Source organism: Mytilus trossulus, chromosome 10 (genome assembly GCF_036588685.1).
Source record: "Mytilus trossulus isolate FHL-02 chromosome 10, PNRI_Mtr1.1.1.hap1, whole genome shotgun sequence".
NCBI lineage: Eukaryota > Metazoa > Mollusca > Bivalvia > Mytilida > Mytilidae > Mytilus > Mytilus trossulus.
The window spans coordinates 37,083,644-37,103,460 of NC_086382.1; the positions used below are offsets into that span (position 1 = coordinate 37,083,644).

The 19,817-nt window shown below is 31.1% G+C and overlaps 1 protein-coding gene across 8 annotated transcripts in view; it reads right to left on the reverse strand.

Moving 5' to 3' along the window:
* LOC134687300 (dynein axonemal heavy chain 1-like) overlaps nt 1–19,817 on the reverse strand; it is a 106,651-nt gene that overhangs the window by 56,964 nt on the left and 29,870 nt on the right. For 3 of the 8 annotated variants that reach the window (XM_063547470.1, XM_063547469.1, XM_063547467.1), the window contains exons 21-41: nt 19,509–19,621; nt 18,327–18,467; nt 17,539–17,751; nt 16,469–16,633; nt 15,583–15,810; nt 14,658–14,837; nt 13,615–14,030; nt 12,457–12,547; nt 12,139–12,236; nt 11,477–11,582; nt 9,259–9,372; nt 8,794–8,943; nt 7,906–7,992; nt 7,471–7,577; nt 6,778–6,857; nt 6,415–6,506; nt 5,897–6,051; nt 5,306–5,483; nt 4,117–4,311; nt 3,384–3,503; nt 737–793 (exon numbers count right to left, since the gene is read on the reverse strand). In XM_063547470.1, the coding sequence (XP_063403540.1) occupies nt 737–793; nt 3,384–3,503; nt 4,117–4,311; nt 5,306–5,483; nt 5,897–6,051; nt 6,415–6,506; nt 6,778–6,857; nt 7,471–7,577; nt 7,906–7,992; nt 8,794–8,943; nt 9,259–9,372; nt 11,477–11,582; nt 12,139–12,236; nt 12,457–12,547; nt 13,615–14,030; nt 14,658–14,837; nt 15,583–15,810; nt 16,469–16,633; nt 17,539–17,751; nt 18,327–18,467; nt 19,509–19,621 (3,086 nt within the window). Of the gene's footprint in view, nt 1–736; nt 794–2,206; nt 2,225–3,383; nt 3,504–4,116; nt 4,312–5,305; nt 5,484–5,896; nt 6,052–6,414; nt 6,507–6,777; nt 6,858–7,470; nt 7,578–7,905; nt 7,993–8,793; nt 8,944–9,258; nt 9,373–10,601; nt 10,708–11,476; nt 11,583–12,138; nt 12,237–12,456; nt 12,548–13,614; nt 14,031–14,657; nt 14,838–15,582; nt 15,811–16,468; nt 16,634–17,538; nt 17,752–18,326; nt 18,468–19,508; nt 19,622–19,817 lie in introns of all 8 variants that reach the window. The other 5 variants (XM_063547472.1, XM_063547474.1, XM_063547468.1 and 2 more) reach the window with 4 other exon arrangements.

The window sequence follows — 19,817 nt, forward strand, 5'->3', positions numbered from 1 at the left end:
TATGTTTGTGGCATCTCTTATGCATTGTTTCACTTATTTCAACACTAACATTAAATATGACAAGCTTTCTTTTTAAGTAATAGTGAAAAATGTTTTGAAGCAAGCAAAGAGAGAAAATAAAAGTAGGGACTTTATTCATGATTGTATGAAGATAACATCAATAAAAATAATAATGCAAAAATGATAAAAATTAAATCGAAGAATTGACACATTCAATAATCTTGCCTTCTGACAGGAATATTTCAAATCCAACGTAACGAATAAAATAATTTGAAAAATGCACATGCACTTATTATAAAATGTATTAAAGGCTTATGACTATCAAACAAAAGTGTCCTCCTGCTATTTTCTGCTCTTTTCGGGTTGTTGTCTCTTTGACACATTCCCCATTTCCATTCTCAATTTTATAATCCAAAACAAGAATATGTCCATAGATCACAGATGCCCCACTCATACTATAATTTTCAATGTTCAGTAGACCTTGACATTGGAGTCAAAGCTCTAATTTGTCATTAAAATTAGAAAGATCAAATCATGTGGAACATGTGACTAAGTTACAAGTTCAATTTCATCAAAAACTACCTTGACCAAAAACTTTAATCTTTAATCAGGAAAGACAGTGGGGCGAACGAAACACACAGACTAAAAAACATAACATCAACAGATAACCAACAGAAAAAAACACAAACTGGTAACCATTGCTGGTTGCTCAGATTGAGCCAGGATACAGACTTACAACTTCCTCTTGATGTTCCTCTCCCTCTCCTTCTTTAGGGGCACTTAGAAATAATTCCTAGGAGTTTACTCAAAAAATTTAATATGACTAGGAAAACTCATTCATATATAGGATTTTTTTCTACCTGTACACATCTTTTTTTTTAAATAATGCTCAATTGTTTTAAATTAGTTTACTATAAATATGAGATATGCATAATATTTTACTGATCATGAAAAACTTGTTTTTCACTGGACTTCTTACTATTTTTCATAAACAGACCCTTTGTTTCGTCTAGAACCCTGTGAATTTGAACACCAACACTTGAAACCCAACATAATAATAATTAGATATAGCATCCATATTTCTTTTGCACAAAGTTATAAATATTTTTTACATGTGAAACCAGTTTTCTTCGGAAAGGCCCAAAACCTGAGGCCCAAAACCCATATTGATTAGATGGAAATCCAAAATAACAGTCATGTAAATCATTTGAACTGATATTGACTTCAACATTGTCATTTTTTTAAAGCTTCACAAAAATAGTTTTTGCTGAAGTAACAATATTATTTGTAAATAATCCCCAGTATTTTAACTTTACAAAAACTACTTCTTCCATCACCATAATAAATATCTAATATACATTTTATTATACAGTAATCAATCTACAATGACCTATATGTACTGTAAAAGTATTATATCTGTTTGTTTTTTTAATAAATCCAAAAGCCCCTCATATAGTCATCTTGAAACATAGTGTTCACATGAAGTTAAACCAATAAATGAAAATAAATTTCTGAAAAAATAAAACCATTAAAACTGATACTTTTACAGTACATTGTATCATACTATGTGTATAGTTATATAAAAAATTATAACCAACTAGACCATGTGCATTTTCAATGCTTCATCATTACACCCAAAATATCTGGACTGATTTGATACTTACACCTGGGAATTTTACTCTCTATGTACAAAATAACAATTTAGAATACTGATTGATTGATTGTTAGTGTTGAATGCCACTTTAAGCACTCTTTGTTGCTTGTTTTTATGCATGGAGGTTACATTAATTTTCAATTTTATGTATAGGTTCAACTACCTAAACATTGTTCTAAAAAAACTAACCCAAAATACGGAAAAAGACATGTATATTAGAATTCTTGCCGTTTAACTATCTAATTGGCAACCATATAGTATAAGAAATACGAATATGAATAGTTAGCTTGCTAGTACATGTATATAAATGTAAAAGGTTGTAAAAATTACAATCTGGCAAATGACCAAAAGCCAACCCGCCAAAGATATGGCATATCCATCATGCGATATCAGCTATACAGCAAAACATATCACATATTCATCATGCTTAAATATTCTCTATTTCTAGCTTAGATATATAGTTAAAGCCATATATACAAATACACATAATTTAGCTAAATATATTATATATGTGTTTCATGCATATTATTGTGTACTGTTCTAAAACCTTACCACACGTAGCCGACTGGCCTGTGTTTGTATACAGTTTTAGGTTAAATTAAATCACACAAATTGAAAATATATACATATATATTGGGTTCACACAACAAAAATAATATATATATCTTTAGTAGATTATTATGTAAATAAAAGAACATATCATTTTTCTTATTCATTCTAAACAATTTGATAAAACTAAAGGAACCTTGTAGAAGCTTGGTACATTATAATTTTCAAATGTCAGTAATTCTTTTTATTTATCAAAAATTTACATTTTTAAATTGTGTATGTCCTACATAAGCTCAGAAAGCAATGTAATTTAATGATGCAATTTCCCATTTATGAATCAATAAGAATTATGGGTAATATTTCAAACCTCACTCACTAAAATATAATGGTTGGTAAACAGCAATATACCGGTAAGCAAGGATAATTTTGTCAACAGTATTATGTCAATTTTATTTTGGTGAATAAAGATAGAAATTATCCAAAATTCCATAAATTCAGAAAAGGAAATTAAAGTTACAATGTTACTTTTAAAAATAAGCATTTGGACTGTAAAAAGCAAATGATCTTAAAATGTAGTAAAAATAATTTTTAAAAAGGAACACAAAGCAAAACAAAAGATGAAATTCTTATAATTTAAGCATATGCAAAATATCATAAAAACAGACCAAAGGAATGTTATATATATATATGTTAAGTATGGAGGCACTGTTGATTCATTATAATTAGTAAGGTACCAGTTTTTATTGATAAAGGAAAGCCAAAATTATATGTTCAAATGAGGTATCAATTTTTGAAAGGTTTGAATGCAGATTTTGGCAATCCCACAAACATCACATATCTACAATAATAAATTTTATCCATTTCGCGAAAATTGGTACCAACAAAAATAAATCAACAGTCATGTCAATATTTATTAAAAAAAAAATCATCAGAGATGGTTGTCAACCAGACCTTAAATTAACATCTGCAACCGCTTCTTAAATCAGAAAATTAGTTTTTATTTTCTTAGAATGACATTAAAGCAGCTCCATGTAAGAAGCCAAAAATAATTTTTGATTATTATCAAAAAAATTAAAAAAAGTTTTTTAAAATTGCAGACATTTCCTGGTGATAACCTTTCAAGTGTAAGTCCATTCTTTTCTTCTTTTTTTTTTATCAGAATACACAAAATATTTCTTACCTCCTGAGGGACAAATGGTGTAAAGAAACACTCCAATAACTTCAGCCAACTGAACACAAGGTTACAGTCCACAGTGTCAACAACCTCTCGTATGTTCTTTCTGACAAATTTCACTACAGGCTACAAAAATAAATCTTTCATTACAATACTATCAAATTACAGTACTTGTAATGAATTTAAACAATAGTTTTCTCTATCAGCTACATAGGCCTATATAAAAGCAATTACCATAGCCCCAATATTGATATTGACTATGCAGTGTCTATTTACTTTTACTGGTAATATGGACCATTTCTATATCAGATAAATAGGCCTACATGAAATATCTCCAAGTGCCATTGGTGTCCTGAGACTGTTCTGGTCTATTGCCTGTTGCTGTCTCTTTGACACATTCCCCATTTTCATTCTGAATTTATGATAGCCCTCAAATTGATATCGACCTTGAACTTTTCAATCTACTATAAATATAGACCATGCAAGTTTCGTATTTACCTTTGAAATGGACCATACAAGTTTCTACTTATAATAGACCTGAAATATGTCAGAATTAAGTCCATTAAACTTTTCTCTCTTACAAACCCAATCTAATTCGTAATTTAATTGCTCATTCAATTAGTTATTATACATACAATGGATAAGCATCAATTCTTAAAGGAAACCACGAGTCCAGAGAATGATGTTGTGACAATGGTTTAATTTTTTTTAAATATTTTTTGTCTCCATATTTACATACCTGTAGAAAACCATCAAAGAGTTCTTTCAGTTGATCATGATATGGTTCTATTGGTTCTGGTAATTTTCTCAGCCAACATTCTACAAATGGTGGTAGTCCAATGTAACTAGGCTCTAAGTAGACCATACCACATCTACTGACTGTTGCTGGGGAGGCCACAGCTAAATCTGATACTTCAAACATCATAGTCATGTGCTGCAAATAAAGCAATTCTATTGGTTAATATTTCATTATATAAAACGAAAGGACCAATCAGTAAATTTGAACTTGTTCAGATAATAAGTCAACCAAGCTGATTAAAAATTGCTTTCACAAAATCAACATTGAACAATTGAAACATTTGGATAACAACATGTTTGTTGGTGGTCAAGTAATTGTTGCAATTTTTGTTTTGCATGGTAAAATCCCAATGCAGAGGATATTTTTAATTTTTTTGTTCATCATAAAATGTCCTTTAGACCCCACCACAAGGTGAATCTTCTGCAAAACAATTACAATATTCTAAAATATGAAAAGACACCTTTAGAAGGGTTAAACCAGGTTAAAAATTGGCCCAAAGACATATGAAGACTTAAATTGATTGGTTTATCAAAAATGCTATGCATGTTTTTCCTTTCCCAAGAAAGAAGTTCTACTACATAGTAAATCAAAATTAATAAAAATTCAGACTTTCTTGTTAAAAAATACCTGCCTTTGCTGAATCTAACAAGGAGAATATAAGTGTGCACTTAAGGGGATAGACCTTGGTTCAGGGAGATAACTCTTTAAATCAGTTATTCGCTTTTAAAATCCAAGTTTGATCAAACTATTTCAAGCATTTACCTAAAAAGATTAAAAATAATCCAAGTTGCCTAGAAGCTTTGAAAATATTTATGAAAATAGTTGACACAAAGGTACTGATGATTTTAAGAGTCATTTCCCTTAAACTAGGTCTACCTCCTCAAATGAACGCAGAATTATAGAAACTTACTGTAAATTCAGAAATTATTGCGTGCATTTATTATTGCGATTTTGTCATTTTAAACTAGATCGCGATTTTAATTTTTACGATTTTTAGAAAACTCATGCTTAATTCAGTTAAAATATTACAAAATGCAAGTTTAAATTATTGCGTTTACAACTCTGTCGCATTATTCGCAATAATAAAAACATCGCAATAATTTCTGAATTTACAGTATACAATACATACATCTGTTAACTTGATAATTTCACCACTGCTGAGACAAAGTTTCTTGTTATCATCCAATACTGTGTTCATACTCTCAATCCATACAGCATCTACTGGACCATCAAAAACATACCAACGTTTTAGTGTGTCGATTGAAGAACTACCAACTCTGATTAAAGTTGATAAGATACCATCAGTCCTGGAGAAAAACATCATGAATCAGTTTTTAATAAATTAACTTTTGGTATACTTTATGAATGATATATTTTTGCTTTAATCCTTTACATGACTTAACATTCAGTATTATTCATTGGACACCAATTTTCGTGGATTTCAAGTTTACTGGTGAACCCCGAAATTATTAAATGTTCAATAAATAAGAAATTTTCTATAGGCTTTCAAATGTATGAATACTTGGACAAAACCAAAAATTTAAATATCCACAAACATGCAAGTTTTCCATAATTCACGAAAATTGGTACCCACCAATCAAATGAATCCACAGTAACTACCCATAGAAGCAACTTTGAAGATATCCATACATTCTAAACATGTATGCAACATATAAACACTTGTAAGGTCTCTTAAAAAGTGACTTCTGCAAAACCTTACCATTCATGGGTCATGGCATCAAATTCACCATAAAGCTGTCCCATAGTGATGGATTTGGGGTTCAATATATAGGTCATAACTGGATCAAATATAAATCCAGCTGGTGACATTTCTCCTTGCAAAGCTGTGCAGGCATTCTTTAAGACTTCATAACACTAGAAGATGAAGAAAATAAAAAAAATTATAGTGATAAAAATTGTACATAATTCTTCAACCACGACAACCAGATATTTTTCAGTAAAATTGTCTAAATTATGACAAAATTTGTGTGTGTTGGGGGGAAGGGGAGAGAGGGCATAGTTTGGGAAGTGAAAAGTAATTTGAATATTGATCATATTATTTACTGTAGTTAATGCTTATAGATAATGAATATGGCTATTTCAAACCACAGAAACAAGTTTTCTTTAATTTTTCAATAGTAATGATCTTGATTAAGTATAGATGGCAAGTCTTAAATTTAGAGTAAAAATCTTCCATTAAAAATATTTTTCAAATTTAGCCTCCAACTTTTAACATACCTTAGTTTTGCCAGATCCTGTAGGTCCTACCAACATAAGACCGTGTCTAACCACTGTTGTCTCAAACAACTGAATACACTTGTTGATAAACCCTGGAAACAAATACAATATAGCACCAATGTAACAAGTTCTCAACTTCAAATAAAGATAATTTTGTTTGCACAAAATGGTCAATAAAAAATGATGGATACATTCATAATTGGAATATTATTACAGAAGTGTAAATATGGCAAAACTGTAAGTCTTCTTTTTCATTGCAACAAAAATTGATGTCAATACAAATGGTGTCCAGAAGATGCTATAGGGATGACTGTTCATGAAAAATTTGAGAAAAGTTATTATATTTATAAAACTAATACTGACCATCAACATCTTTAATTCCACTCTTGGTACAATTCTTCCTCAGGGATGTTTCAAGAGATCCATAATCAATTGGTTCTTCTCTGAAATAAAAATAATGTAAAGTTATTCAACTGTGTGCTCTTTAAAAGATCTTTTACAGAAAGTTATCTATAATTATGATTATCATTGGTACTGTGAAAGTGAGAAAAGCAACCAGAAGAGATAACAAATGATAGATAATCTGCTTATCATTATTTTACCTCCCACGAAGTTGTTAATTTCATTGACAATGGCATGTGCACCCTTAGTTTAGTTCCTAGCAATAATTTTTCATATCACTCTAATGTACTGAGAAAGGAGATAATTAGTCAGCAAGATAAAAGGAAAGTTTCGTAAAATAGCAATAATATGTATAAAAATTTATATCTTACAAAAAATTATTAATCATGTCTTTTTTTTAAATAAAATAATGGGACCAATTTCAAATTTTTCCATTGAGACTTAGGATTTATTTTTAATTGTACATTCAGCAAATCTCAGTTTCAGGATGAAAAATACTGCTGTCTCGCAATGGTGTAAAAAAATTACAAAATCTTTTTTCTTTCAATGGCACTTTAGTTTGTTAAGAAATTGGCTTCAATAAATTTGAATTTTGTTCTCTTAAATCTAATTTTATAAATCTTATGCAAGAATATTCAAAGAAAGACAACTTACTTGATGTTAGGGAACAAGTCAGACACAATACCACCAAACAATTTCAAATCTTCTACCAAGAATTTTGGCACATTGACATCTCTAATAGCTCTCAAACAGATCAATTCCTGTTGAAAAAAAAACAGTGATGTTAAATAAATGATCTAAATAAATATTCTTGTTTTATACAGATAATCACTGTTGTTTGAAATTTGGGGATTAAAAATATTATATTAGTGTTTTTAATATATTGATTTATATGAACAATTTTTAGAATATCTGCAATATTTTAAATTCAAATTGTGAAAGTAAACCTGGTCATGAATTTTAACAAATGGCTGAAACCTAGGTATCTGCCCATCTCCATGTTATAAATATGTGAGAATCTGATCACTTTACCAGCATTCTTATGGATAATCAGAATACATTCGAACTTGACAATAATATCATAAATACCTCATTCATGTCTTGGTACTGTCTCTTTAGGTTACCAGCAGCAGATATTACAGATTTCACAGCTCTCATACCGAAGTCATAATGGTCCTAAAACACAAATAACATATACATCATTGATAAAATTGAAAAAGTAGTTATACATGTAATCACAGCACTCAGTACCAAAGTCATAATGGTCCTCAAACATTAAGTTTTTTTCTAAAATTATACGATTATCGATTTTCCTAGACATAATCAATTCTGTATGGTTCATGATGTCATCACATTTCCCTTCTACACTATTTAGAAAAATATATCTCATTTCTGTAGCATGAGATGAAAAATTATCAATTATCAATTAAGTGATAATATTAAAGATAATTTACTAATTTATGGAAAGATATTTTCAACACTGCAAAAATAAAATGATTCATAATAATCTTTAATTTCATGGTTCAGCATGGACCCTGATGATTGAGGATCTTAACAGCATTCTTTTTATATAGCTTTTGTAACATTCTCAATAAAACTGAATACTTTCAAGGAAATAGATGTACAGATTATCAGGTTTTCTACAGATTGATATCAGTCACAAGCCACAATGAGAACTTTGAAAGCTTCACACGTGTTGAGCGGCTGATGTTTTACCAAATATATACGGAGATATCTGTTTATGGTTCTATTAGATGGTCTTTTCCCCCTCCCTAGGACAATGCTTGACAAAAGGAAACTTGATAACGTCTCCCCTCACAATATGAAGTCAGGATAACTTCTCCTCAAACTTTGTGACATTGCTGATAATGCCTGCTTTTATCTCAAAGCTGTAATACAATAATTACTGAGCAACTAAGCTGGGTGAAATAGGTGAAGGGAAGGAGGATAATTTAGACCGTATAACAAAGTTCTTACCTGAGAACTAAGCTGTTCTGATGACAATTTGAAAGTGGTGACGATTTTCTTGGCCAGTTGTTTTGCATCTGAGAAACCAAATGAGAATAAACTGATTTCAGCAATCAGAGCGTAATCTGGTACCATCATAGCCACTGGTCTAAACAAAGCCTGTAAAATACAGAATACATGTATCAACATATTCTGCAAGCTGTCAAAATGATGAAAACAGCTGTAAGGTCAATAAAAAATTATTATAAGCTCTCATGTAATATTGTTGGTTGCCAATATCATGAAATAAACTTCAAGGTGCCATATTTATCTTTAAAAAATATACATTATTATTTTAACAACTTTTTTAAATCTGTTTTTTTAATCAAAATATATGCAACTTAACTTTTATACTCAGTATAGATCCATAGATAACCATGTATTTCCAAGGGGGATAATTAAAACAGGAAAATTTATAAAAGTTATCTCCCTTACTTTCAAATTGTCTGGCAGTTCTGTTCTCCCAGCATATCCAGGGTTCATGGTGATAAAAACAGCACATGATGCTTTCAATGACAACTCTACACCCTCAAATATAAATCTGTCTACCTACAAATTATAAAATTAAATATGTCAGAACATTTATATAAAAGTAGACAGAGTTACTAGGCACCTGTTACCTAATCTTTTCCTCTGATATAGTGTTATGCATTTAAATGTACTCTAAATAATGTATAATTTAGTGTTAAGACATAATAGTATTCAGTACAAATCAAAAAGAAACTTTTTAAAGATATTTGTCAATTTAATGTTTACCCCTGTAAAAAAGAGACTTCAACATTAGATAGGTAACAGATTTGTCCGTCTTCATTATTTAAACTGATTTTAACTGTAACATTAAATATTGAACAATAATTCATTTCATGAAAATCAATTGCTGGCAAGAACAAAAATATTTAATAAACACTAAAACAGGAATATTTTTCCTAGAACCTTTCTTAATTAAGAACATTGAAGTATTCAAAGTGAATAGTTTAAAATAAACCAACAACTTAAAATTGAAAATCATGCCTAAAAAGTCATAGAAACAGTATCGTATGTCAAAACATAACAAAAGAAAGTACTTAAATCAACAAAGTGAAATAATATATTTTTGTAACATAACAAAAGTTCCTGCAAAAATCTTGTCATTTTAGAATCTAACACACTATCAGTTATTTCATTGCTTGTTTCCAAAAGGAAATAACATCACATCATTGGCTGAAATTTATTTGATAACCAATCAAAAAGTTTTAGTATATTTTAAACAAAATTAACTCAGATTGCTTTAGATTTTGAAATGACAAATTCATACACTACACTGGTTAAACAATTGTAACAAAATTTATAACACTGGACTTCAGGAGTTCACTTTTATTGTTGAAAAATCCCTATTTTTTTTTATATTTTTTTTTCCAGAACTTAGTAAAGACCAGCTAATCTTTTCACAAAATATCTTAAGAGTAAAAATGCTTGTTAGTCATACACACTTCATTGTAACTTTCAATCAATTTTAATCATATGATTATTTTTTGAAAAGGGTGGCTGATCTTGCATCAGGGTCAACACAAAGGTGTATATATCCATTAAAATTATCTTAAATAAATATAAAACAGAAGATGTGGTATGATTGCCAATGAGACAACTCTCCACAAGAGACCAAAATGACACAGAAAGTTTTAATTGCTTCATTATTAAAATCAGCTGTTTAGGAAGCTACTAATATATAGCCATAATACTTTATTTTTGAAACCTTGTTATGTAATACTATTCTGAGGTCCAGTGTTAATGTATAATACCTTCTCACACATAGCATGATGAATGACCATAATTTGCATGGCAACTACTGACAATACTTCTACGTTTATACGATTAAACTCATCAAAGCATGCCCAGGCTCCAGTGCTTATGTAATAAATATAATATTAAGTGCAGGAGGATTATAAGTACTAATGACTTCAAAGCTGTTAGAGTTGATTTCCTAATGCTTGTAAAGTAAAACTTTGATTGGCCTGCTTGCTTTGTTTGTATAAAGGTTTCCTCAAGATTTGTTATTAAGATTGAGACCTTTAAACAATATATATAGGCATTGTTAAACCTTTATATATATTATTTTCAAATTTGATTGGATGTTATCCCAATTACAGTTGTACAGTATACAAACAAAGCAAGCAAGCTAACCTAAATCTTACCCTACATGCATTAGGAAATTAGCTGTAAAAAATCTCTGAAGATGGTGACATATTTAATTGAGTGTATGGAGAAGAGTTAAGGTTAAGAAATAGTATTTGTCTGTTTAGGGTTCTATGATGCTAGGAAAAATAATTTGAATGGTCTGTCAACATGAATATCATAAATAAATCAATGAAAATATTCTTTGACAAACACTGTTAAAAAAGTTCAGAATGGTCAGGAAAAAGTGCAATCCCCATATTAAATGACTATTATCCAAACTTTGAAATGCATGTCATTGCGAATCAAAATCTAATTCTATTTAAATTTCTATTGTGTTAAAATTTCTATATAATTATGATAAATTTTAAGGTTACCACTAAACAGACATTTTTTCATGATGTTAGAGAGCTACAATATTCTATAGACGGAAAGAGGTGTGCAATGAAAGAGATTGACAGTCACACTAAAAGCGATAGAAAATCACACAAGTCCTTCCTACCCTTTGTGCCTGGGCTTTCTGTATAGTTGTAATCTGTTGAGCCACAACAGATAATACTTCAATGTCTATACGATTGAACTCATCAAAACAAGCCCATGCTCCAGCACTGAAATATGTCAGTTTATGGTTAGAGTAAGGGATATAACTCTTATAATCAGTAATGCGTTTGTAAATAGGTAGGGTAACCAACGCTTCTTGTTGAGCAGAATTGAAAAGCATATACATTTTTTCAAATGGTCAACACAAACATAGCTTAACATAACTTCCTATAACTTTGAATAAAATTGAAGTAGAATAGACTGGTTGCAACTTGCAAGATAACTTGAAAAAGTATGTGTATATGGTGTAAATTTAAGACCTGTTCTAAGGCACAATACATTAATACTTCTAAAAAAAAATTGTAATTATTTATGGACATACCGAAATTTATCCTAGTTAATCCTAAACAGAATGAGTTACCACACCCTGCAAAGTGAGATATATTAAAGACTTAGGATTTCTGACTTCATTCTAAAGAAGCTTCAAGGCTAAGTTCATGTCCCCTTGATTTTCAGTAATTTAAATTTCACAATGTCGCCTCATGAGTTTTCATGAATTCTCAATTTTAATGCACAAGATTTATATATTTCCAAATTCATTCTAGAAATAAACGAGTTTTTTACCTTGCTAATCCTTTGAAGAATTTACCCATAGCCATGTAATCCAGCTGGTCAGAGCAGTTAAATACAACACATTGATTGGCCATAGCTTTGGCAAGATCCTAAAACGACAGAAAGATTTGATTATACAGTTAGAATAAAATAAATAATAATCTTTGAATTAGTTAGTATGTATTTCTTTCTATTGCACTTATTTTCATTAAGAAAAGTATAAAAAATAATAAATAAATAATAATAATTAAATAGAAACAGCAAACATAAGTGTCACTTTTTGATTCCATTAAAGGGAGACAAAAAATTACATGATTAAAAGTTATTTACCTTTGTGGTTTCTGTTTTTCCTGTGCCAGCTGGTCCTGCAGGAGCACCACCAAACTTCAGATGAAGAGCTCCAGTTAAAGTCAGATAACATCTACAACATCAAGTTATGTTTAAAATTTTATACTTTAGGGCAAAATAAAGCATATTTATGTTTCCTGCACCCGACCTCTCCTATTTTTCATGCCTACCTTAACGCATGTTAGGGATGATTTGGGTAAAGCACTGTCCAAGTCCAGTTATTCTTTGTTAAGCACTGTCAAAGTCAAGAACAATTCCAAATATAGAATATAAAAATATTTAAAAAATATTTTTTCTTAGCTATAAACCCTACTTTTTTTTATCCCTGGAGGCAAGACATATATTTTTTGCTTTATCTAGAGTAATTTTTCTGGTCAGGTCTTGTTAGCTGTTTTTGATTTAAATAGCACAGTTTTTAAAATCATTGCTGTGTTTATTATTCCTATTTCATGACCTTGTCCATTGCATTCATAAAACAGTAAAATGTATGTGTTTGGTTAATTTCACTTTTAAATGTTTACCAAGAAAATTAGACCTGAGCAAAATTTTCAAAAAACTTGAACCACACAATTTATTGGAAAAATTTCCTTGGATATATAAACAAACACTTATTTTTATCATTGTGATGCTTATTAGTTCCTTATCAATATTAGGAACGTGATTAAAACATTCAGCTAATTTTTACAGAGTTATCTCCCTGTAGTGTTATGTACCACCTTAAGGGAGTTTGCTTCTGTTTCAAAATAATAAGCTTTTCATAAAACTAGTATATATCGTAAGGGGATTAATAAAGGAATCAAAAGAGCAAAACAAATATATATATATAGGTAAATGTGCTTGTTTTCGAGATATTAGCCATTGAAATTATGGCGGAAAAAATGTTTTCTCTTGATTTTTCATAGCTCTATCATTGACAAGTTTAAGTTCTCATAAACTATTAAAAAATAATCTAAAATTTATTAGACTTTTTCAGATGGCTTATCACTATACACGTAAAAGATTTATAAAAAGAAAAGTGGGGGTCAATGGGCAAATTTTTTGAAGGCATCTAAATGGATAAAGCCAGAGGATTCGGAAAATATGACAAAATTTCAAAACATGACAAGCGAACATCCTTTAATGAATCTGTATTGAACTCACCTGTCAGTTAAAGGAGTGATGACAAGACGTAATGTGTTACCAAGATATTCATAACCATATGCAAATTCTGCATTGACAGCTCTTAACCACATGTTCTCGTCATGCCAATAATATCGGATTTGGCTGACCCATTCAAAGTCATTCTGATTGGCCACGCCTTCCTCTAACATCTTAATAATAACATCTCTAGCATGCACTTCTACTACAATCAAAGCAGACATGGTCATACGTCCAATCCTAGATAAATCAGTTCTCACTAAATTTCGTAAATCGTCTAATTGTGACAGAAGAACATCAAATAATTCCTTCAGATTTCCCTCGGCCAAGGCTCCGGACACTTCTTCTGTCCAGTATGTCTGACAACCACAGATGACCACTTGTCCTGGCCAGTCCAATACCCATTGAGTTCTGGCTTTCTAAAAATAGAAAATTGAAAACTACAATGTTGCATTGGCAAAATTTGTTGGTTATCTATTATATCTATAAATCAATGGTATGTACAACCCATTAATTACTCATATTTCTAAAAGCAGTGGTGGATCCAGAGGGGTGTTCCAGGGTTGGAACCCCCCCCCCCTTTTTTTTTGGGGAGGGGGGGGACGATCAATGCAATTGAATGGGGACATATAGTTGGAACCCTCTTTATCCTGGTTCAGAAATTCTAAAATTAACTGTCGTTTCAAAATGAAACGTAATATTTATGATGTCACACTCTTCATACAAAATGTACTTTGGTCAACTCTTTTACACCACAATAAATTTACAAAAAGAAACATTCAATTCTTTAATGAAAATGTTTTCTAAAATCGTGATAATTATTCTTGCATTTTTTCTTCAAAAACAGCAATAATAAATGTAGCTTGCTGTTTGATGTGAGCTAAGGCTCTGTGTTGGAGACCGTACTTCGACCTATTATGGTTTTTCTTTTACAAATTGTCACTTGGATGGAGAGTTGTCTCATTGGCACTCATACCACATCTTCTTACATCTATACAATAGTTTCTGAATTAACAGAATATTTCTAAACCTAGTTAAACACTTACAACTTTATAATCTTCAAGAGCAGCTTTGATAATGAGTCTCATACTCTCCTTCATACAATTTTCAATTTCTAACATCCATTCTTCCACATTTCCAGTGGGGTACATAGTCCTAATAAATTCTACTTCTTCTCCTTCTCCTGAGAACATCTTTGTTATCTTCAAATCATCCTCGAATTGCAACTGAAATCAAATCAAAATATGACAGTTGTTATCCATTTGTTTGATGTATTTGAACTTTTGATTTTCCCATTTGATTAGGGACTTTCCTTTTTAAATTTTCCTCATAGTTCAGTATTTTTGTGATTTAAATTTTCACAGCTAATCAACCATACACTTCTTAACACAAAGACAATTTTTCAGTGAAACAAGGGCTGTAACTCTACTTCAGTATACTGTAATAAAATTCATCAAAATTAAATTCAAATATCAAAATCATCATAAAAACTTTTTTTTTTTAATGAAGATATGAATCATTAGAATGATCAAATGTAAAGATGAACGTAATCTCTGTGTATGACAAACAAATATCTTTTGATATATAGTTATATAAATTGACCAGGGATGAAGCATTTCTCTAATTATAAAAATAGTTTGGGAAAGGTTCAATGAGCATCTAATAAAGTGTGTTAATTTACAGCTGAGATAACATATTTATTAACTTCATGTCAAATGCATGTCTTAGTTCATTTTGTGGGGTGGTGCATTTTCATGAGCAGACTTAAAATATGAAAATAAAAATATCATAAACTTTTCTGATCTGACATTGGTTTGTATAAAATTTCTTATTGACATTGCTCAAGGACATTGCAATTGATTGTTAAAGTACAATTTTTTTTTTACAATATTACCAAACTCTGTGGTAAATTCAAAAACCTGATAATCGATTGTATCAACTATATTAAGTTTATACAGGTGTTTTACTCACCTTAGCAATATTCTCAAAACATTTCTTGAGATGAGGCTGTACAGCTTTAGGATCTTTAGTCTGGGAGAGAATTTCCAACAATTCATCATCAGACAGGAAGTAGAATCTGGGGAAAGCATTTCTCTTTGTCTCCAGATACTCACTCAGACCTTTCTGTACCTGTTCCAAAAGTTTGTTGCTTTCACGGAGATTGTCCAAGAGACGATTATCTGGACAAAGTGAAATGACCTGAAAAATAACAAATAATTAACTTCAAATGAAGAAAAATTTATCTGGACACAATAAAATAACCTACAATGATAACTAGTTGATTTTTGAGGAAAAGGCTCAGTTATAAACAAATCAATCAAATCCTACTTCATGACTATAAGTTTTGAAGAGGAGGCTGTCCACTGCAATGGCATGTCACCAGAGTTGTGTTCAATATCGTAGCAGCTACATAGATCTACATAGTGCTAAGTAGATTTTTGTCTACTGAATGAGTAGCTAGCCTAGCTGCTATCAATATCTATGTAGCAGCTAGGCTAGCTACACGTTTACTAGTCATAAATCTATGTAGCCCTAAGTAGCCACTACAATATTGAACACAACCCTGTCTTCGTTCATTTAGTCGAAACTTGCTTTTTGTTTTAGATGTTGTTTAAATCAGCAATTTTATATGACATTGAAAATAATTTTCTGTACTACCCATGGCAAATGCATGTCACCTGTCTTCGTTCATTTAGTAGAATGAGGATATTTTTTCTTAAAATTTTGGTATTGAAACTTTTTTAAATGTATGAAGTATTTATCTGACTGCTTCCTAGATTATTTTGTTCATCAAAATGTCCATGCAAAATTTGTCACTCCAATATTTACCAGAGTATTTCCTTCAAGATTCACTTACCTGTGGGTTATCTCTGGCAGTTTTCATGATTTTTCTCCAGATTCTGTCCATGGTTTGGTACCTCTTACTCTCTACAGGAAGCTGTCTTTGAATGTCATCAGAGCTAAAAATAGGTTCCAAGTACAGCCACGATCTCTGACAAGCTAACCATTCATCTAACACATCCTGATATCATAAATATTAAAAAATTACAAAAAAAGAAAAATTTGAAGTAAAATAAAAACAAATTGGTGAAAGTTTTACCATAATAAAACAACAAAATTAGTTAATTGGCTGTTTGATAATCAACAGCATGACTTTGTGTTATTTTTAGACTTTTTTTTTTTTTTTTTTTTTTAAACCTAACAGAAAATTCTTTAATTTTTTAGGCTGTTATGATCAGATGTATGCTTTGGTAATACCCAGAAGTTTACAATGGAAAACACAGCTGAAATGTCTAATAAAAAACACAAATATATAAATTAAAAAAATAAAAGATGTGTCAAAGCGACACGAATGGCCCCATCTCAAAAAGTTCAAAAATCTGCGATTTCAATAGAACAGGTGGACACAATCATGATGGTAGTCTCACATATCAAAAATCAGATCAAAATGTGGAGGCGAATAGAAAAAAAGTCTGTATAACTGTGATTTTCAACAATTTTCAAAGTTGTAAACCCTTTATTTTGGCAAAAATTAGCGGAGCAAAACGAAACTTAAACTTGATTTGTAACTCTAGCTCACATACTAAAAATCAGCCCAATATATCTGAAAGCATTTAGAAAAAAAGTCTGTATAACTGTTTTTTTCAAAAATTTATCAAAGTCCAAAGCCCGAAATTTCAGTAAAAATAAGAGGAGCAGAACTTTACTTAATTTTGATCTGTAACTTATCATGGTTAACTCACATACTAAAAACCAGCCCAATATCTGAAGGTGTTTAGAAAAAACTCTGTATAATGGTTTGTTGGGGAATGACGGAATGACAGAATTATGGAATTACGGACAAGGGTAAAACTATATGGTACTGACAACTTTGTTGCGGGGCCTATAAATATCATCTTTTAAAAAAAAATCATTATTTGTACAAACCTGTGTTGTTTTGAGCTTATTTTCCCAGTTGCTGATACGATCCTCGAAAGGCTTCTTGTATGGTGAGAATGACATACTCTGAGTCATGACGATATGATCGTCCAACAACTGTGATGTTTCTTCAGATGCCTTTAGGATGTATGTTCCTGTATTCTTATAGTCTTTAATCTCAAAATAGACAGGATCCCATTCCTTCTCCATCTTATCTAAGGCCTGTAAATTCAAGTAAAAAATGAAAAGTTTGCATGTAGACATAAAATCAATTTGTCAAAATAACTTTTTTAGCACACTTGTTATGACTTTTGATATAATAAAACTGTTCAATAGAATATTTTATGGGTTGATTTCATCTTAAGTTTTCAGTGAAGTATGTGTTGCTCAGTCTTTACCTTTCTATGGAGTATTTTGTATAATGGTGTTTGAAATTTGTCCGTTTTTTTTATTTTGTCACATGGCAAGGTGAGTTTGTCAATGACTTATGAATTTTAATATCCCATTAGTAGCTTCAATCTTTTTCAATACTTTGAAATTGTGATTAATTTATCATGCCAAATTGATTATTTTTAACGCCAAATTTAAAGGCAGTCTTCAGTGGCCGATCCAGAACTTTTCATAAGGGGTGGCCCGCTGACTGACCTAAGATGGGGGCCGCTCCAGTCATGCTTCAGTGATTCCCTATATAATCAACCAAATTTTCCCCACGAAAGGGGGCCTGGGCCCCCAGGCCCCTCCCCTGGATCTGACTATGGTCTTATATTTCTATTGCAAATTGTCAGTGGTAACTTTACCTGTTCAATGGAGTATTCTTTTCCAGCTACTTCAGCTACCTTGGTGATTGTAGCCATGTGTTTATCTAGTCCCATCTCCAAACACTTGGAGAATGTCAAATTCTTCTTAGGACGAACTGCCATGCCAATGTCTTCTGACAACTACAAATATATAAATATATGTTAATATGATATCAATTATAAAAAAGTTATAAAGGTTTTAATTTCTATCTTGGTGCAATTAATCCTTTCCCCCTAAGTAACCATTATTGTTGAAGGAATTTGTCTTGCATTTCACTTTTCTAAAGACCAACAATTTTTTTTACCCCAATAAATTTCTATTGTTTAAAGTTCTAATAATTCCCTCATATTTCTAAATTTCTAGGTAGATAAATAAACCTGTATAGAAAAAATAGTTCAAGACAATTGCTGCCATCTTGCAAAAGAAAAGTTTTTCGGTCCAAAGAATGTCTCTTAAACTTGAAAAATGATCTCAATTTATAATCATCACTTGTTTAAAGTACCCCCAAGGGTGACTGGGGTATAGAAATATGGTCACTTGGTCTTCTCCCGACCGGCAGTAAAACGCTTGCCGAAGTGGGGCGTCCGTTTGGCTGTGCGGGATGTATCAAGTTCGCAGTCACGTCCGGTCAGAAGGGGACGTTAAATCCGATGCCTTGTGTACAGAGAGTGCCACGCTCTTTGCACGTTAAAAACCCTTGCAACAACTCTTTTGAGGGGTCCGTAGGTGGCCTGTTGAAAGGCAAAATTTCTGTCCCTATCCAAGATACCCTCATTTTCCAGTGGCAGTCCAAATTTCCCCGACCATCATCCCAGATAGCCTCTATCGTATCAACCTACCTATTGTATTTATTGTGAACTTGTTCTCTTCCTGAATATGCATTAAATATTTGCCACTGGACGTTAAGCAACCAACAATCAATCAATCAATGTTTAAAGTAATTTAAGTCTGCTATGAAGAAGTTCAAACATTTTTCAACAAATTATACAAATTTGATTTGATTTGATTAGATTTTTGGTGTTTTTTTGGCCAATTTTAAGCCCTGCTTTTGGGCTATTTCGTGACAGCCAGTTTTTAATGGTGGAGGAAGCTGGAGTGCAATACAACTTTGAGAAGACGCAACAATTTATGAGGAATTTTGTCGATATCTCACTCAACATAAGCGTCTGCTCAATGTTTACCTGTTCCCAATGTCTGTTCCTCATACCAGGATTACGTAGACCTTGGATCAGTGGAATAAATGGTTTGAAGTCCTCAATGTTAGCTTTGATCTCAGCAGCTACTTGTTGTACACCTATCGACAATAATTTATATGGTAAAACAGTTTAAACCCACAGACTAAGTAAAGCCATTGTCGAACAATGACTAAAGACGTAACTTAGAAATAATATCATGTGGTCTAAATCTGAAATGCAAATTTTCGTACTGCTCAACATATCCCGTTGCAACAATAGAAACACCACATTAATTTCTGAATTTACAGTACATTG